Source organism: Taudactylus pleione, unplaced genomic scaffold, assembly GCF_031769625.1.
Source record: "Taudactylus pleione unplaced genomic scaffold, aTauple2 ptg000145l, whole genome shotgun sequence".
NCBI classification, from domain to species: domain Eukaryota; kingdom Metazoa; phylum Chordata; class Amphibia; order Anura; family Myobatrachidae; genus Taudactylus; species Taudactylus pleione.
In genome coordinates this window covers 4308927-4331868 of record NW_028284547.1, presented here as the reverse complement: position 1 = coordinate 4331868, position 22942 = coordinate 4308927, and the positions used below count along the sequence as shown (strand labels likewise).

General features: G+C 41.9%; 1 protein-coding gene, 1 long non-coding RNA gene and 1 pseudogene across 3 annotated transcripts in view; 1 reads left to right on the top strand and 2 right to left on the bottom strand.

Annotated features, from left to right (window-relative positions):
* The window catches only part of LOC148522636 (uncharacterized), a 764886-nt pseudogene that overhangs the window by 344708 nt on the left and 397236 nt on the right, over nucleotides 1-22942 (bottom strand). The window lies entirely within an intron of this gene.
* LOC148522638 (uncharacterized) overlaps nucleotides 1-22942 on the bottom strand; it is a 93121-nt gene that overhangs the window by 34141 nt on the left and 36038 nt on the right. The window contains exon 3 of the long non-coding RNA XR_015878528.1: nucleotides 8811-8924. This is a non-coding gene — a long non-coding RNA (uncharacterized LOC148522638). The remainder of the gene's footprint in view (nucleotides 1-8810; nucleotides 8925-22942) is intronic.
* LOC148522639 (uncharacterized) lies at nucleotides 5282-21732 on the top strand. Its single transcript, XM_088473997.1, is given in 5 exon segments — nucleotides 5282-5297; nucleotides 8056-8147; nucleotides 19352-21478; nucleotides 21480-21596; nucleotides 21678-21732. Coding segments are annotated over 3 exon segments (2118 nt in total). The 5' UTR covers nucleotides 5282-5297; nucleotides 8056-8147; nucleotides 19352-19532.

Here is a 22942-nt window from a genome sequence, read left to right as displayed (position 1 = left end):
TGATATCTGGCCCTTGATCTGATCTAGTGCAGAAAAATAGTAAAGGATATGTGCTGTCAAAGTTTTCTTAGATGAGTAACTCTGATGTCCCTTCTTATTTGTAGGGAAAGATGTTAAAGTTCACTTATGACAAAGTCTAAACAGTACTTGCTGTATTTCAGCTGCTAATTTATATCTTAGAGTAAACAGCACATTAGGCTGATAAATAGACTTAACCATATACTTGCTGCTCCACCATCAAGTATCCTCCTCACTAATAACGATAGGGCTTGTTGAATCCTTTGTATTTACATAAACCCTCCAGGGTTTGAGTATTATATATATACAGCTCCTCCCCACTGCCAGCTAGCCTTGCCATAGTGTTTTATATAAGTGGCTAAGGGCCTGATTCAGAGCCGGACGCAATTAGCGCTCGCTCGTCCAGAAAATAGGGGTGGCTATTCAAATCAACCGTTCGCTCTTTGCGGTCTGTTCACGCCTCTATGTCTGAACGAGCAAACAAAACTTGCGGTCTTTTTTTGTAAAAATACGCCCCCTGGCCGCTCGCATCCTACGTCATGTCCGCTATTTATTAGATTAATCGAGTACATCGACCAGGGTATGAACTGATCGCTATTCTTGTGGTTGGTTTTTGCTACCACAATTTTGCGAGCAGTTCTGACTATAAAATAACCAAGTGACGTGGTCAATGACGCTGCTGTATTAATTATGCACACCCTTAAAACGCCCGTTTTGACCTTTAAGCACGTCTGCGTTCGGATCTCCACTCCCCGTTTTCAAGCACCTTCCCCTGTTACCACCCACAAACGCCTCATCCTGTCACTCAAAATAGCAGGCATTCGCTATTTTGCGAGCACACGATTTTCGCCCGCACTGACTGGTTTGCGCATGCGTATTACAATCCGTACGCATGCGCAGTTGGGCAAACATCGCTCGGAGCGAATGAGCGCCCGCTTACGAGCGGCTCTGAATCAGGCCCTAAGTCTGCTGCATACTTATGTGTTCTGATGTGAGTATTAGTATAAGGTTTTACTCACGATACCTTTGTGAGCACAGTACTGCTGCTGCTGCTGCTACTCAGGTTGGGGACTCTTGGCACAGCTGAGTGCCCCGCCTCCTCCCCTCAGACCGCTTATAGACGGGGCTTCCTCTCACTCTGATACTGTGTGCTGCCAAGTTCCTCCCCCAGCGCCTGGTCACAGCTGACGTTGCCGAGTCTACCTCCAACGCTGATGCCAGCGCCTGATCAGCTGTCGCGGCTCCACCTCCAGCGCTGACGCCGGCGCCCAGTCACTGCAGCCGGCTCCTCCTCTAGCGATGACGCCGGCGCCTGGTCACAGCTGAACACTTCCATCACAGCACCGGATACAGCAGCGCTGATTAGTCCCCAACACTTCCTAGCGCATGGTGAGTAGCAAAGTAGGCACGGGAGGGGGGAACAGCATTCTGAAAACATAGCGCTAGCGCAGCCCTTATATAGCCCCTCTCTAGCGCCGCGCGACCTTCCTCTTTCCCGCTCCCTGCACGAGCTGATGGTCAGCTGACCGCTCGTGCCGTTACTAGAACCTTCTGTCCTATAAATGTAAAGAATAAGGAATAAAAATATAGCACTGCCTTTGCTTTTTCTCTACCTACTCCCCTCACATTCTTCACAAAATACTATTCAACAATGACACATTAAACATTTGTCTATATAGACCTCTCCATGCCTAACTATATATATATATATATATATATATATATATAACCCTAAAGTAAATTTATATAGCCATCCTCTGCGGCCATGTATCCATACACATACATATTGAGGTGCCAGACAGTACTCCCAACTATATACGTATATATACATACACCTACAGACCCAAGTCACCAGATGCCATATATATATATATATATATATATATATATATATATATATATCTATATATATATGTATAGATATAGATATATATATATATATATATATATATATATATATAGATATAGCACATCTCCCTCTAAATAAGCCATGCAATTAACCATGGCTACATATCATAACAATATTTCATCACAAGGTCACCCACACTATCCCCAGCTATGGTTAATTACCACTTTTTTTAACAATATATATTAACTATTAAGCATGGATTATAAATATATAATAATGCGTATGTCTCCATTTTTACCACACAGTTCATATACAAATAACATATAATGCAGTCAGGTCACCTACCTATTTGTTTGGTTAACCCTAAATAGGGGTTATGTATGTATGTATGTATGTATGTATGTATGTATGTGTGTATGTATATAAATAGTGTATATGTATGTTATACAGTAGTGTATATACAGTGCATCTGGAAAGTATTTACAGCGCTTCACTTTTTCCACATTTTGTTATGTTACTTACAGCCTTATTCCAAAATAGAATACATTCATTTTTGTTCTCAAAATTCTACACACAATACCCCATAAGGATGTGTAAAACGTTTTTTAGAGATTTTTGCAAATTTACTAAAAAAAAAAAAAACTAAGAAATCACATGTACATAAGTATTTATAACCTTTGCTCAATACTTTGTTGATGCACCTTTGGCAGCAATTACAGCCTCAAGTCTTTTTGAATATGTTGCCACAAGCTTGGCACACCTATCTTTGAGCAGTTTTGCCTATTCCTCTTTGCAGCACCTCTCAAGCTCCTTCAGGTTGGATGGGAAGCTTCGGTGCACAGCCATTTTCAGTTCTCTCCAGAGATGTTCAATCAGATTCAAATCTGGGCTCTGGCTGGGCCACTCGAGGACATTCACAGAGTTGTCCTAAAGTCACTCCTTTGATATCTTGGCTGTGTTCTTAGGGTCGCTGTCCTGCTGAAAGATGAACCGTCGCCCCAGTCTGAGGTCAAGAGCGCTCTGGAGAAGGTTTTCAACCAGGATGTCTCTGTACATTGCTGCATTAATCTTTCCCTCTATCCTGACTAGTCTCCCAGTTCCTACCACTGAAAAACATCTCCACAGCATGATGCTGCCACCACCATGCTTCACTGTAGGGATGGTATTGGCCTGGTAATGAGTGGGGCCTGGTTTCCTCCAAACATAACGCCTGGCATTCACGCCAAAGAGTTCAATTGTTGTCTCATCAAACCAGAGAATTTTGTTTCTCATTGTCTGAGAGTCCTTCAGGTGCATTTTGGCAAACTCCAGGTGGGCTGCCACGTGCTTTTACTAAGGAGTGGTTTACGTCTGGCCACCCTACCATACAATCCTGATTGGTGGATTGCTGCAGAGATGGTTGTCCTTCTGGAAGGTTCTCCTCTCTCCACAGAGGAATGCTGTAGCTCTGACAGAGTGACCATCAGGTTCTTGGTCACCTCCCTGACTAGGGCCCTTCTCCCATGATCACTCAGTTTAGATGACCGGCCAACTCTAGGAAGAGTCCTGGTGGATCCGAACTTCTTACATTTATGGATGGAGGCCACTGTGCTCCTTGGGACCTTCAAAGCAGCAGATATTTTTCTATACCCTTCCCCAGATTTGTACGAGACAATCCTGTCTCGGAGGTCTACAGACTATTCCTTGGACTTCATGCTTGGTTTGTGCTCTGACATGCACTGTCAAGTGTGGGACCTTATATAGAAAGGTGTATGCCTTTCAAAATCATGTCCAACCAACTGAATTTACCACAGGTAGACTCCAATTAAGCTGTAGGAACATCTCAAGGATGATCAGTGGAAACAGGATGGACCTGAGCTCAATTTTGAGCTTCACGGCAAAGGCTGTGAATACTTATGTACATGTGATTTCTTAGGGTTTTTTTTATTAAATTTGCAAAAATCTCAAAAAAACTTTTTCCACGTTGTCATTATGGGGTATTGTGTGTAGAATTTTTAGTACAAAAATGAATTTATTCCATTTTGGAATAAGGCTGTAACATAACAAAATGTGGAAAAAGTGAAGCGCTGTGAAAACTTTCCGGATGCACTGTATGTATATATATATATATATATATATATACACACACATCACTCGATAAATAGACGACAGTAAGGGTCTTTTAAATATGCAAAACACTGGTATGCACAGAGGGCCTGATTCAGAGCCGCTCGCTTTTTGCGAGCGCATGCTCTGAATCAGGGCGGGGAGTATTTATTATATTTTTTTTCCTGTCTGCTCCCTAAGCTGTGGGTGCCCACCCACAGTTAGTGCGAGCAGGCAGGAGATGGTCGCAATTATCTTGACCATCGGCATTGCGAGGAGACCCTAAGGTAGGGTCTCAGCACTCGCAATGCCGAGTGGACTTCCTGCTCTAATAGAGCTGGAAGCCCACTATTGACATCACGAGTGATGTCAGTAGGGCCGCCCACAAATGGCATGCTTTCCTTCGGAAACGCCTCCTTTTGTTCAGCCACCCCCCCTACCCGCCTACAAAACGGGGCGAGCTGTCGATCAACATCAACAGCCATCCTGTTTTGCTGCGAGCCCCGGAGCGAGTGAAGTTCTCACCCGCGCTGGGACTCGCGCACGCCACACGTGCACACTCGGCCACCATCGACTCGCTTGCGTGCGCAATGTGCTTGCGAGCTCATCTGAATCAGGTCCAGGACTTTGCCGGACTTTGCCTGTTTTTATATATATATATATATATATATATATATATATATATATATATAAAACCAAGTATCCGGCACACCGTCGGCCGCTGTAGCCTGTAACACCTTGTTGCTTGGGTGCCTTCCCGGGTGTAGGAATAAGGTGTCACTCCAAGACTTGAATCCTTGTGAAAAGAATGGTGCTTTATTGCAACGTTTCGGGGTCCAGCACCCCTTCGTGTGTGTGTCCTGATGAAGGGGTGCTGGACCCCTAAACGTTGCAATAAAGCACCATTCTTTTCACAAGGATTCAAGTCTTGGACTGCCACCTTATACAAGCCCTCTGAGTACCGCCTGTTTTTGCATTGCTGTGCGTTACCTTGGGGAGGACACCAAGGCATCTACACCTTTTGAGTTTGCATGAGTGCCAAACTTTTCTGCTATATAGATATATATATGCACTTAAATATCCCTATTTATTTTTATTAATATTTTTTATCAGCCTGCACAATTAACCACTTAACTGACGATTTTTTTTTCTGAAAACCGCTCCAAAATTGTCGTTTTTTTTTTTTTTAGGGAATTAGGTGAGGAACATCCATTTTAACTTATTTAAAATGGTTTCATAAAAAAAAAAAAAAAAAAGAAAGATTTTTTTTTTTTAATCGGTTTTTCAAATACCAGAACATCGGAACCATCGCGACGTTCAATTTGAGACCAGATCCAGGCACCAGGTATGTAAGGGGAGTGAGGGGGGAAGTTTACTTACTTTTCCCCAGCGGATGCTCAGTTTTGCAGGCGCTGGGTAGGGGGTCCTGCTTTGCTGACCGATCAGCAGTGATCAGCAGCACAGCAGACAGAGGAGGAGAGGATGCTCACATGCAGAGGGACTGGAAGGTCCCTCTGAGAGCAGTAGCTGCGGGAAGATTCTCTTCCTGCAGCAGCCCTCACGTTTATCTGTCTGGACGAAATTTTACGTCCAGTACAGATAAAGAACTGCCTGGTGTGGACAGAAGCTTACGTCCATACCACGCAAGTGGTGATAACTGTGTTTTCTGCTGTCTCCTACCGTAACACCATATAAAGTGGTGATAAGTGTTGGAGAAAAGTTTGGAGAAAATCATCATTGATCAATCCACATTGAAACCTATGGGGGCTGTGAGCCTGATTCAGTAAGGAACACAAGTGAGAGATCGCACGGACCCGTGCGCTGCAAGTATATGCTAATCAATGCATACGCATGGAGCCCGCAGGACAGATGCAGACGCCCACAGCCTTATATTAAGCCGCCCACTTCCCTTTACTCAGAGCCTTGATTAGACTGCAAGATAGCGGAAACATCGGTAACATCGAGTTACATCTGACCCATAAGCACAATAGTGGCTGGCCTGACCTCATGCAGGATTTTGGCCACTTCCTGTGAGCATTGAGATCTATGGCTGCATATGCCCCCATACAGCCTTATTTATGTACGCCCCTGTAATGGCATTCAGATGCACAGGCATGCCTGCATTCGCCTGCCCCCCCTCCCCCATCACCACCCACAAACCCAAGGCACCCCTGCAAGTGCCATGAGACACCCCAGGGTGCCACCACACACAGTTTGGTAACCACTGCCCTAGTCTGTCCTAAAGGACACTGTGTTGAGGGGGATACTGAGTCTCTGAAGTGGGAGACAGTAGAGCCCCTGGTGCAGGAATGTGTGCTAGTGTATAGGGGGAGGAAGTGGAGGGTCCTGTAATGTGTCACAGCTGTGCTGACTGCTATAAACAGAGACCTGTAGCCAGTGGCGGACTGAGGCATTAAGGGCCCACGGGGGAATTGCAATGGTAGCGGCCCACTGAAAGGTGGTGGCACAAAGTTAAGGGCTATAGCCAGCCAAAGAGAGAAGGAAAGAATAACTGCTGTGGTTCTTCTTTCCCTCGGGCACAGAGAAAGTAGCCCTAGTGGAGTGATAACTTTAATTATCAATATTCATTATGTCCAGGACAATATTGCAGCCGTTACCTCGATGACAACCCCCAACCTCCTCCCCTCTCATATAGCAGAGAGTAACTGTACTTAGGGTACCTCTGGGCTGCAAGCAAAAATGTACAAGCCCATTGTAAGCTCAGGCAGCGAGTTGCGGTGCTGGCATCGCTGTGGAAACGCCATTGCAAGGGCAACTTGCTCCCTCTATGTGTCTTTAATCTTTCTCAGTAATAAGGATATAAATGTCAAGAAATCCAAGACAAAATACAAAATGGACATTTTGCCACCTGGACATGTTGAAGACGGATGTCCATGAGTATATAAAGCAAGTCGTACGTTCAAACACAAGATCAAGTCCCATGGAGGCTTGGAAATCTATGATCTTGGCTCACTCTCTCAGGGTAACAAGAGGTTTCCTGGACATGCCATAAGGTTAGGCAAGTATGACATCCCCATGGTCACATGGTTAGTGGGTGTCATATGACCCTTGGGTCCCATGATTTGGTGTCGTGACCCTTGGGTCACATGGATAGGGTGTTTTATGTCCCAAGGGTTACATGGTTATGGGGTGCCATATGACCCTTAAATTACATAGTTAGGTGTTTTTATACAACCCTTGGTTCACATGGTTACGGGTTATCATACAACCCTTGGGGCAAATGGTTAGGGGGTGTTCATATGACCCTTAAATCACATAGTTGGGTGTTGTCATACTACCCTTGGTTCACATGGTTACGGGTTATCATACAACCCTTGGGTCATATGGTTAGGGGGTGTCATATGTTGCATATGGGGGAAGAGAGCCAGGGCCACGGTGCACACTGCGGGTGACTGTCCTGTATTTTGCAAGCTCAACAACTAGGAGATCTACTAGTGGACAGCAGCCTGCTCCTGTACAGAGACTCACACTGGCCCATAATGTGGTAAGTGCCCACCTGGGATATAGCCTGTGTATCCGGACTCCTGTGATATCATCAGCCTGATGAGAGCCTCCTATAACCATATATAGGGGTTTATTTACTAAGAGGCAGCTTGTGAAATCCTGAAATATAAAAAAGGCTTGTAATAGCTAAACATGGAGAGTATCACTTCTGAAAGCATTGCCCTTTTAAAAGTTGGCCTTAAACCTGCCGGGAAGCTATGGCTTACTTTGCAAATAATCCCACTATCTATTGCATCACATAACTGCACTTGTCTCTATAGTACATAATAACATTGTTGCTTTACTGGATCCTCTCTGCCACACCGAGCTACAGTAAGTGCGTTTTGCGTCAAATACGTAAGAAAGATAAATAAACATAATATGTTTACCATAACATAAATCCATCAATTTAGCAGGAAGCACGTGTGTCTCGGTGCCTCCACCCAAGCAAATAGGATAGGGCCACTTAGATTGAGGGCTAGCTTGGGTAAATCCTCACTTATTCAAATAGTATAAAATATAAACATACTTTAATATACAGTAATATGCACACGTTACATATAATAACAGAACTGAACACACTTTGCTTTACTTTGCAGGATAACTTTGTTGTCGGAATCTTTGCACCTGACATCTTCTGGACATTTGAAGTATTAAAACCACAAGATATCACCTTAATACTTCTATATAAGTAAGTATTCTACACACATTTAGATCCCTGGTTCACATCAGTTAGATTAGTTCAGTGGTTCCAAATTGGGTGCCATGGGTTGGTGGTCCAGGACCAATTTATTTATTGTCCATGTGACAGTCAAAACCAGTGCTGGTGGCAAACAGACATAAATTATATGAGGACAAACAGAAGCAAACCCTGCCCACCATCACCACATACCTGACCCTTAGGAAGACAGGTAAGCACAGCCCTGCCCACCATCACCATACCTGACTCTAAGGATAACAGGTAAGCATAGCCCTGCCCACCATCCCCATACCTGACCGTGAGGACGACCTATGAGCACAATTACTGGATTTAATCATTATTGCTGAATTTCTTACTGTCTACGGATGCAGGGAAAAGAATGCTGACATTGTAGGGCACCATGATTCAAGGAAGTTTGTGAACCACTCAGTGGTGTAACTAGGGTCTTTGGAGCCCTGGGCAAATTTAAGGGTTGGCACCCCCCCCCCCCCAACATAGGAAAATAAGTTTTGCGTGCTGAAGGTGCGCAACATAAAAATGGTCGTGGTCAAACTGAAAGGGACGTGGCTCCAGACAATGGGGTGGGCCAACATGACACACCACCAATTTCTTGTCAGTCTGGGAACATTCCTTTCTATTTCATATGCAGCTTACCTATATGGTGGTTTCTCACAATGTGGAACCTCTGAAGAAATATATCCTCCCTGGGACGACAGCATCTTCAGTCGGGATTTAATATTCATGTAGGTCACATCGTCCAGAAGATGCCTGTTTTTGTAGGAATATTAACAAGGTCATCATCAAATGATAGCGGTTCAACGAGACTCGTTCCCCTGTGTAACTTCCTCCCCCCTGCGTCTTTCACGCACACTATAATCTCACTGCGTCATCTCTCAGCACACTATTATCTCACTGCATCATCTCTTAGCCACACCATCATCTCCCTCCCTGTGTCATCTCTTCATAGTTATACCATCACCTCCCTCCCACATCGTCTCTCAGCACACCATCACCACCCCCCTACGTCAACTCTCAGCACACCATCACCGCCCCCCCATGTCAACTCTCAGCACATCATCACCTCCCCCTGCGTCAACTCTCAGCACACCATCACCTACCCCCGTGTTGTCTCTCAACAGACAGAAGCACACTGACACATATACATACACACACTGACACAAACACTCTGACACATATACATACACACTGACACATATACATATATACACACACACTGACACATATACATACACACACACTGACATATATACACACACACTAACATATATACATACACAATGACATATATACACACACACTGACACATATACATGTATACACCCACACTGACACATATACACACTGACACATCTACATGCACACACATACTGACACACATACATACACACACACTGACACATATACATACACACACTGATACATATACATACACACTGACACATATACACACACTGACACATAAATACACACACTGACACATATACATAAACACACTGACACATATACATACACACACTGACACACATACATACACACACTGACACATATACATACACTGACACATATACACACACTGACACACATACACACACACTGACACATATACATATACATACACACACACACTGACACACATACATACACACACACTGACACATATACAGACACATACTGACACATATACATACACACACACTGACACATATACAGTCAGGTGCATAAATATTGGGACATTGACAGAATTTTCATATTTTGGTCTCTATTCACCACCACAATGGCTTTGTATTGAAATAAACAAGATGTGCTTTAACTGCAGACTTTCAGATTTAATTTGAGGGTAATTACATCCAAATTAAATGAACGGTGTAGGAATTATAACGGTTTCTATATGTGCCTCCCACTTTTTAAGGGGCCAAAAGTAATGGGACTATCAACTCAAAAGCTATTTCATGGACAGGTGTGGGCTATTCCCTCGTTATTTCATTATCAATTAAACAGGTAAAAGTCTGGAGTTGATTCTAGGTGTGACATTTGCATTTGGAATCAGTTGCTGTTGACTCTCAATATGAGATCCAAAGAGCTGTCACTATCAGTGAAGCAAGCCGTCATTAGGCTGAGAAATCAAAACAAACCCATCAGAGCGATAGCAAAAACATTAGGTGTGGCCAAATCAACTGTTTGGAACATTCTTAAAAAGAAAGAACGCACCGGAGAGCTCAGCAACACCAAAAGACCCGGAAGACCACGGAAAACAACTGTGGTGGATGACAGAAGAATTATTTCCCTGGTGAAGAAAAACTCCTTCACAACAGTTGGCCAAATCAAGAACACTCTCCAGGAGGTAGGTGTATATGTGTCAAAGTCAACAATAAAGAGAAGACTTCACAAGAGTGAATATAGAGGGTTCACCACAAGATGTAAACCATTGGTGAGTCACAAAAACAGGAAGACCAGATTAGAGTTTGCCAAACAACATCTAAAAAAGCCATTACAGTTCTGGAACAACATCCTATGGACAGATGAGACAAATATCAACTTTTACCAGAGTGATGGGAAGAGAAGAATATGGAAAAGGAAAAGAACTGCTCATGATCCAAAACATACCACCTCATCAGTGAAGCATGGTGGTGGTAGTGTCATGGAGTGGGCATGTATGGCTGCCAATGGAACTGGTTCCCTTGTATTTATTGATGATGTGACTGCTGACAAAAGCAGCAGAATGAATTCTGAAGTGTTTCGGGCAATATTGTATGCTCATATTCAGTCAAATGCTTCAGAACTCATTGGACGGCACTTCACAGTGAGAATGGACAATGACCTGAAGCATACTGCAAGAGCAACCAAAGAGTTTTTTAAGGCTAATGGCCAAGTCAATCCCCTGACCTGGATCCGATTGAGCATGCATTTCACTTGATGAAGACAAAACTGAAGGGAAAATGCCCCAAGAACAAGTAGGAACTGAAGACATTTGCAGTAGAGGCCTGGCAGAGCATCACCAGGGATGAAACCCAGCGTCTGGTGATGTCTATGCGTTCTAGACTTCAGGCTGTAATTGCCTGCAAAGGATTTGCAACAAAGTATTAAAAAGTGAAAGTTAGATTTAGGATTGTTTAGTTTGTCCCATTACTTTTGGTCCCTTAAAAAGTGGGAGGCACATATAGAAACCATTGTAATTCCTACACCGTTCACCTGATTTGGATGTAATTACCCTCAAATTAAATCTGAAAGTCTGCAGATAAAGCACATCATGTTTGTTTCATTTCAAAGCCATTGTGGTGGTGAATAGAGAATAAAATATGAAAATTCTGTCAATGTCCCAATATTTATGCACATGACTGTACATACACACATACATACACACTGACACATATACATACACACACATACATACACACACACTGACACAGATACATACACACACTGACTCATATACACACACTGACACATATACATACACACACACACTGACTCATATACACACACTGACACATATACACACACACTGACACACATAAATACACACACTGACACATATACATACACACACTGACACATATACATACACACACACACTGACACACATGCACACACTGACACATATACACACACTGACACACATAAATACACACACTGACACATATACATACACACACTGACACATATCCATACACACACTGACACACATACATACACGCACTGACACATATACACACTGACACACATACACACACACTGACACATATACATACACACATTGACACCAATACATACACACACACTGACACATATACATACACACATATACATACACACTGACACATATACATACACACACATATTGACACACATACATACACACACACTGACACATATACATATATACACACACTGACTCATATACACACACTGACACATATACATACACACACTGACTCATATACACACACACACACACTGACTCATATACACACACTGACACATATACATACATACTGACACATATACATACACACACATACTGACACATATGCATACACACACACTGACACATATAAACACACACACACACACTGACACATATACATATACTGACACATATACATACACACACACTGACACATATACATATTCACACACATACTGACACATATACATACACACAAACTAACACATATACACACACTGACACATATACATACACACACTGACACATATACATACACACGCACACTGACTCATATACACTCACTGACACATATACATACACACACTGACACATATACATACAAACACACACACTGACACATATACATATACTGACACATATACATACACACACACTGACACATATACATATTCACACACATACTGACACATATACATACACACAAACTAACACATATACACACACTGACACATATACATACACACACACACTGATTCAAATACACACACTGACACATATACAGACACACACTGACTCATATACACACACACACACACTGACTCATATACACACACTGACACATATATATACACACACATACTGACACATATGCATACACACACACTGACACATATAAACACACACACACACTGACACATATACATACACACACTGACACACATACATACACTGACACATATACATACACACACTGACTCATATACACACACTGACACATATACATACACACACTGACTCATATACACACACACACACTGACTCATATACACACACTGACACATATACATACATACTGACACATATACATACACACACATACTGACACATATGCATACACACACACTGACACATATAAACACACACACACACACTGACACATATACATACACACTGACACATATACATATACTGACACATATACATACACACACACTGACACATATACATATTCACACACATACTGACACATATGCATACACACAAACTAACACATATACACACACTGACACATATACATACACACACTGACACATATACATACACACACACACTGACTCATATACACACACTGACACATATACATACACACACTGACACATATACATACAAACACACACACTGACACATATACATACACACACACTGACACATATACATATTCACACACATACTGACACATATACATACACACAAACTAACACATATACACACACTGACACATATAAATACACACACTGACACATATACATACACACACTGATTCATATACACACACTGACACATATACAGACACACACTGACTCATATACACACACACACACTGACTCATATACACACACTGACACATATATATACACACACATACTGACACATATGCATAGACACACACTGACACATATAAACACACACACACTGACACATATACATACACACACTGACACACATACATACATACACTGACACATATACATACACACACTGACACATATACATACACTGACACATATACACACACACTAACACATATACACACACTGACATATACATACACTGACACATATACACACACACACTGACACACATATATATACATACACACTGACCACATATACACATCCACACTCACACATATTCATACACACACACTGACACATATACACACTGACACATATACATACAAACACACACACTTACACATATACATACAAACTGACACATATACATATACTGACACATATACATACAAACACACTGACACATATACATATTCACACACATACTGACACATATACATACACACAAACTAACACATATACACACACTGACACATATACATACACACACTGACTCATATACATACACACACACACTGACTCAAACACACACTGACACATATACACACACACTGACACATATACATACACACATACACACACACACTGACACATATACATACAAACACATGCCCTCCAACCTGACCCATTCCATCAGGTACAAAGTGCTCTGTTCCTGGACTTCCCACCTAATTTATGATTTCAGTCACCTATGTTGAACAGTGAACCTACAGCGTCACTCACAATACTGTATGAATATTACACTGCAGTATGATGAACCTACAGCATCACTCACAATACTGTATGAATATTACACTGCAGTATGATGAACATACAGCATCACTCACAATACTGTATGAAAATTACACTGCAGTATGATGAACCTACAGCATCACTCACAATACTGTATGAATATTACATTGCAGTATGATGAACCTACAGCGTCACTCACAATACTGTATGAATATTACACTGCGGTATGATAAACCTACAGCATCACTCACAATACTGTATGAATTTTACACTGCGGTATGATGAACCTACAGCAACACTCACAATACTGTATGAATATTACACTGCGGTATGATAAACCTACAGCATCACTCACAATACTGTATGAATATTACACTGTGGTATGATGAACCTACAGCGTCACTCACAATACTGTATGAATATTCAACTGCGGTATGATGAACCTACAGCGTCACTCACAATACTGTATGAATATTACACTGCAGTATGATGAACTTACAGCATCACTCACAAAACTGTATGAATATTACACGGCACTATGATGAACCTACAGCATCACACACAATACTGTATGAATGTTACACTGCGGTATGATGAACTTACTGCATCACTCACAATACTGTATGAATATTACATTGCGGTATGATGAACCTACAGCGTCACTCACAATACTGTATGAATATTACACTGCGGTATGATGAACCTACAGCATCACTCACAATACTGTATGAATATTACATTGCAGTATGATGAACCTACAGCGTCACTCACAATACTGTATGAATATTACACTGCGGTATGATGAACCTACAGCGTCACTCACAATACTGTATGAATATTACACTGCGGTATGATGAATCAACAGCGTCACTCACAATACTGTATGAATATTACACTGCGATATGATGAACCTACAGCGTCACTCACAATACTGTATGAATATTACACTTCGGTATGATAAACCTACAGCGTCACTCACAATACTGTATGAATATTACACTGTGGTATGATGAACCTACAGCATCACTCAGAATACTGTATGAATATTACACTGCGGTATGATGAACCTACAGCGTCACTCACAATACTGTATGAATATTACACTGCGGTATGATGAACTTACAGCATCACTCACAAAACTGTATGAATATTACACTGCACTATGATGAACCTACAGCATCACTCACAATACTATATGAATATTACACTGCGGTATGATGAACTTACAGCATCACTCACAATACTGTATGAATATTACATAGCGGTATGATGAACCTACAGCGTCACTCACAATACTGTATGAATATTACACTGCAGTATGATGAACCTACAGCGTCACTCACAATACTGTATGAATATTACACTGCGGTATGATGAACCTACAGCATCACTCACAATACTGTATGAATATTACACTGCGGTATGATGAACCAACAGCGTCACTCACAATACTGTATGAATATTACACTGCGATATGATGAACCTACAGCCTCACTCACAATACTGTATGAATATTAAACTGCAGTATGATGAACCTACAGCAACACTCACAATACTGCATGAATATTACACTGCGGTATGATGAACCTACAGCGTCACTCACAATACTGTATGAATTAGGGGTGTGCACCGGCCACTTTTCGTGTTTTGTGTTTTGGTTTTGGATCTGGATCTTTCTTCGTGTTTTGGATCTGGGTTTTGTGTTTTGGATCTGTATTTTTTTTTTAAAAAGCATAAAAACAGCTAAAATCACAGAATTTGTTGGTTTCTCTGCTCCTATGCTATTATTAACCTCAATAACCTTAATTTCCACTCATTTCCAGTCTATTCTGAACACCTCACACCTCACAATAGTGTTTTCATGTCCAAAAGGTTGCACCGAGGTAGCTGGATGACTATGCTAAGCGACACGAGTGGGCGGCACAAACACGTGACCCATCTAGGAGTGACACTGCAGTGGCAGACAGGATGGCAGTTAGAAAAACTAGGCCCCAAACTGTACATAATGCAAAGAAAAAAAAGAAGTGTAAGATGGAATTGTCCTTGGTCCCTCCCACCCACCCTTATGTTGTATAAACAGGACATGCACACTTTAACAAATCAATCATTTCAGCGCCAGGGTCTGCCACACAACTGTGGCTGAAATGATTGGTTCGTTTGGGCCCCCACAAAACAAGCTGGCAATTAATGTGTCCCTGCACAAACTGGCTCTACGGAGGCAAGATGTCATCCTCATCCTCCTCATCCACCGATTCCTCACCCTCTTCAGTGTGTACATCCTCATCCTCACAGAGTATTAATTCGTCCCTGCTGGAACCACAGGTCCCTCTGTACGTTCTGGAGGCTGGTCTCCCTGGAAGAGTTGATAATTCATTTTATGAACATCATCTTCTCCACATGTTGTGGAAGCAACCTCCTACGCCTTTCGCTGACAAGGTTCCCGGCTGCACTAAACACTCTTTCGGAGTACACACTGGAGGGGGGGCAACTCAGGTAAAATAGAGCCAGTTTGTACAGGGACCTCCAAATTGCTTCTTTTTCCTGCCAGTACAGGTACGGACTGTCTGACATGCCTACTTGGATGCTGTCACCGATGTAATCCTTTAACAGACAGACGCACGCTTGTCGCTGCTGCTTTGAGGATTCAAGTGCGGCTACAGCCCACACAATTCACAAAGACAGAAAAAAAAAAAGAATATTTTTATTGTTTGTGTAGCACACTTTGAGGGTGTCACCACCCTTTAACAGACAGACGCACGCTTGTCGCTGCTGCTTTGAGGATGCAAGTGCGGCTACAGCCCACACAATTCACAAAGACAGAAAAAAGAAGAAGAATATTTTTATTGTTTGTGTAGCACACTTTGAGGGTGTCACCACCCTTTAACAGACAGACGCACGCTTGTCGCTGCTGCTTTGAGGATGCAAGTGCGGCTACATCGCACACAAGTCACAAACACATTAAAAAAAATGCAGGTGATAGCCCTGGGCTATCAGCCTAGGCCTGGGGTGCCCTGGAGAGGGGAACCCCTTTATTGGGGGTCCCAAGCTCCCCAGGGATCCTCAGCCTAGGTTGACTAGCAGTCAGTGTTAATGCTTTGGCTGCAGTGCCTGGTGAAAGGGCTCCCCTGGCTGTGGCATTAACCCCCAGCTAGAAAATGTCTGGTGCTGGTTCTGGATAATACAGGGGGACCCTACTCATTTTTACCCCCTGTATTTCCAGAACCAGGACCGGATCAGAGCCCAGTGCTGGTTGTGCAAGGGACAGGGGACCCCTATGTCATTTTACCCCTGTATTTAAGCACACCCAGCACTTGGTCACTAAAAGCCCAGGGCTGGTTGCTCTTTTTTTTGAGGGGGGGGGGGGGGCACACCATGTTTTTATGTTTTTAAATTTTTTTTTTTTTACCACAGCAGCAAAGACGGGTCTCACTGACCCATCTGTGCTCTGTATCAATGACACAGATGCATGTAGCACGGATCTCCCTGGTCCATGCTACATGCGTGACAAACAGCATACGATGTGTATCACATTATACATGATAGGTTGAAATCTTACCATTTTTCCATAAGATCTATGATGCAGATATATGATGGCGGGGACGCACATAGTCATCGTACAAATACCGCAAATGATGTACACGATCGGTCGTTACGATTGATCTAAATCGGCCATATCATGCAAAAAAATTGCACCGTGTATGGGCTGCTTAAGTCACAGACAGTTTCTGTCTCCTTTTATAAGCATGATGAATAAGGTTAGACAAATTTAAAAACTTTCCACATCCAAACATACTACTGATTTGGTCACGATTTGAGATGCAATTTAGATGCCATTTGATTTGTATATGTGTGCCCTTGTTAAAGGTTTGAGGTTTAGGCCCTCATTCAGAGCCACTCGCAATTAGCGCTCGCTCGTTCATAAAAAGGGGGTGGCTATTCAAATGAACCGTTCGCTCTTTGCGGTCTGTTGCCGCCTCCATGTCTGAACGAGCGAGCAAAACATACGCTCGTTTATTTGATAAAAACGCCCCCTGGCCGCTCGCACCATACGTCATGTCCGCTATTTATCAGATTAATCGAGTACATCGAACAGCGTATGAACTGCTCGCTATTCTTGTGGTTGGTTTTTTCAACCACAATCTTGCGAGCAGTTCTGGCTATAAAATAACCCAGTGACGTGGTCAATGACGCTGCTGTATTAATTATGCACACCCATAAAACGCCCGTTTTGACCTTTAAGCACGCCTGCGTTCGGATCTCCACTCCCCATTTTCAAACACCTTCCCCTGTTACCACCCACATACGCCTCATTCTGTCACTCAAAATAGCAGGCATTCGCTATATTGCGAGCACATGAATTTCGGCCGCACTGACTGGTTCGCGCATGCGTATAACGATCCGTACGCATGCGCAGATGTGCGAACATCGCTCGGAACGAGCGTACTGCCGCTAGCGAGTGGCTCTGAATGAGGGCCTTAGTCCGTTAGTGTCAGTTCAGTGTTTTTAATTGTGTTTGAGGTGCGATTTGAGTTATAGTAAATATTTAAATTGAAATATATAATCTGCACATTCTGAGGTCAGAGAATAAGGATTATACTATTTGCATAGTAACATTAATAGACCCTGTTTACTATATAAGTAATGGTATCTGCAGAAGGAGGGTAGAGGTCTCTGTGCTACACATATGATTGGAAATGGGGATATAGCAGTTTGGCAACATAAACCATCTACCCTCTTGTGCTTCTCCTTACTATAGTGTAATTTACTTCTTACTCACCACTAGGGCACCTAACACTTGGTTGCTTATGCTCTGTTGCTTATCTGTGTGATATGGTCGCTAATGTAGCTATGTATATTATCCATGTCCTGTATTGTATTGTTCTGTAAGTCACTTGTCTACAATTTGTTTATGTACTTTGTAAGGCGCTGCGGAACACTTGTGGCGCCATATAAATAAATGATAATAATAATAATAAACAAATGTAAAAACAATGGTCAGTGGTTTAGTAATATTTGTTATTTTATATAAATATACATCATATTCTTTATACAATATAACATCTCTACCTTAAAAGTAGAATTACACCAGTAACCTTTATGCTTTTCCAACTTTCTTACAGGACAATTGATCAGGATTCCCACTAAGAATAATATAAGAAGTTGTGGAAAGGGACATTGTCCTCTGTTCAAGCCAACTACAGACGTCATTTCTTCTTACACCTTCTGGAGGATTCACACACACTATTCTTATTTTCAGGATATAAGAAACCTTTTACAGCTAATTAGTTTCTCATCTAATACATGATGAGTCTCACAGGAGAGAAACCGCATCTGTGCTCTGAGTGTGACAAAAGCTTTATATATAAATCACATCTTCTCCTACATCAGAGGAGTCACACAGGAGAGAAACCATTTACATGTTCTGAATGCAGCAAATGTTTTACCAGTAAGCAAAATCTTGTCATACATCAGAGGAGTCACACAGGAGAGAAACCATTTACATGTTCTGAATGCAGCAAGTGTTATTCTGATAAATTACATCTTGTCACACATCAGAGGAGTCACACAGGAGAGAAACCATTTACATGTTCTGAGTGCAGCAAGTGTTGTTATCATAAATCACATCTTGTTATACATCAGAGGAGTCACACAGGAGAGAAACCATTTACATGTTCTGAATGCAGCAAATGTTTTTCCCAGAAGTCACATCTTGTTATACATCAGAGAAGTCACATAGGAGAGAAACCATTTACATGTTCTGAATGCAGCAAGTGTTTCTCCCGTAAGTCACATCTTGTTATACATCAGAGGAGTCACACAGGAGAGAAACCATTTACATGTTCTGAATGCAGCAAATGTTTTACCAATAAGCAAACTCTTGTCACACATCAGAGGATTCACACAGGAGAGAAACCATTTACATGTTCTGAGTGCAGCAAGTGTTTTTCTCATAAATCACATCTTGTTATACATCAGAGGAGTCACACAGGAGAGAAACCATTTACATGTTCTGAATGCAGCAAGTGTTGTTATCATAAATCACATCTTGTTATACATCAGAGGATTCACACAGGAGAAAATCCATATACATGTTCTGAATGCAGCAAGTGTTTTTCCTGTAAGTCATCTCTTGTTATACATCAGAGGAGTCACATAGGAGAGAAACCATTTACATGTTCTGAATGCAGCAAGTGTTTCTCCCATAAGTCACATCTTGTTATACATCAGAGGAGTCACACAGGAGAGAAACCATTTACATGTTCTGAATGCAGCAAATGTTTTACCAATAAGCAAAATCTTGTCATACATCAGAGGATTCACACAGGAGAGAAACCATTTACATGTTCTGAATGCAGCAAGTGTTTTTCTCATAAATCACATCTTGTTATACATCAGAGGAGTCACACAGGAGAGAAACCATTTACATGTTCTGAATGCAGCAAGTGTTGTTATCATAAATCACATCTTGTTATACATCAGAGGATTCACACAGGAGAAACTCCATATACATGTTCTGAATGCAGCAAGTGTTTTTCCTGTAAGTCATCTCTTGTTATACATCAGAGGAGTCACACAGGAGAGAAACCATTTACATGTTCTGAATGCAGCAAATGTTTTTCCCAGAAGTCACATCTTGTTATACATCAGAGGAGTCACATAGGAGAGAAACCATTTACATGTTCTGAATGCAGCAAGTGTTTCTCCCATAAGTCACATCTTGTTATACATCAGAGGAGTCACACAGGAGAGAAACCATTTACATGTTCTGACTGCAGCAAATGTTTTACCAATAAGCAAAATCTTGTCATACATCAGAGGATTCACTCAGGAGAGAAACCATTTACCTGTTCTGAGTGCAGCAAGTGTTTTTCTCATAAATCACATCTTGTCATACATCAGAGGATTCACACAGGTGAGAAACCATTTATATGTTCTGAGTGCAGCAAGTATTTTTCTCATAAATCACATCTTGTTATACATCAGAGGAGTCACACAGGAGAGAAACCATTTACATGTTCTGAATGCAGCAAGTGTTTTTCCTGTAAGTCATCTCTTGTTATACATCAGAGGAGTCACACAGGAGAGAAACCATTTACATGTTCTGAATGCAGCAAATGTTTTTCCCAGAAGTCACATCTTGTTATACATCAGAGGAGTCACACAGGAGAGAAACCATTTACATGTTCTGAATGCAGCAAATGTTTTACCAATAAGCAAAATCTTGTCATACATCAGAGGATTCACACGAGAGAAACCATTTACATGTTCTGAGTGCAGCAAGTATTTTTCTCATAAATCACATCTTGTTATACATCAGAGGATTCACACAGGAGAGAAACCATTTACATGTTCTGAATGCAGGAAGTGTTTTTCTCATAAATCACATCTTGTTATACATCAGAGGAGTCACACAGGAGAGAAACCATTTACATGTTCTGAATGCAGCAAATGTTTTACCCAGAAGCAAAATCTTGTCATACATCAGAGGATTCACACATGAGAGAAACCATTTACATGTTCTGAATGCAGCAAATGTTTTTCCCAGCAGCAAAATCTTGTCATACATCAGAGGATTCACACATGAGAGAAACCATTTACATGTTCTGAGTGCAGCAAGTGTTTTTCTCATAAATCACATCTTGTTATACATCAGAGGAATCACACAGGAGAGAAGGCATTTACATGTTCTGAATGCAGCAAGTGTTATTCTCATGTACTAACAGCAGAAATGCAGTAAAACCCCTGAAAATGCTGTTTTCGGGGGTTTTACCGCATTCCCCGTATGTATTAAGCAGCAGAATGAGATGCATTATGCTGCTTTGCATCGCTAGGTAACGCCACCTTCAGGTGGTGTTACCTAATAGAAGCCTATGGGCTTCTTAACGCAAAGCTCCTATTGGATCCCTCCCATGAGCCCCCATGGCCTGCATCCTTCTGCGCATGTGCAGAAGGACTTCTAGGTGTTCAACCCAGAAGTCCCTCAGCCCGGCAGCATCATAAAGGACAGCTCTCATCGAGAGATCTATCCTTTGCAAAATCCTTTGTACATACGACGGTAATTAACCGCGGTATGTACGCGAAGTCAGGGGGGATGTACCGCATCGCGATAGCAATGCTTAGTACATCTCCCCCTTATAACAATAGCTGATATCTGGTTGCTACAGTTTATATCACATCCCTGCTTTTCACTAGGGATGAGCATTTGGATTCGGTGGAATCCGAACTGCTTCATACATTGGGGATCTGTTCCCGTCTGACTCAGTTTCCACTGCGTGGCCGAACATCATCCTCCTGATGTCAGATTCTTGCAAGAGTTCACCACTACATAAGGCGCCAAGACCGGGACTCAGTGGTATTTCACTCCCATGCTCTACATGCTGTGCACTGCTCTGCTGATACTCACTGGATGTGTACAGGGACAAGTGGCTGTGCTAGTAAAGTGACTGTGTAAGGGGGCACACTGCACACCTATGTATGCTCTCCTATACTCTGCTGACTAAGTGGCTGTGTTCAGACTTACAAGTGGCTGTGATGGCAAAGTGTATAGGGGGCACACTGCATTATACTCTACTGATTAAAGTGTTGAGACTCACAAGTGGCTATGTGTACAATTTTTAAAAAAAGTAAAAAACTTTCCATAAAGTTAAAAGTTTTAAAAGAAAAAAAAAGGTTTTTTTGGTGCTGTACCCCACTGTGTATAAAAGCACAGG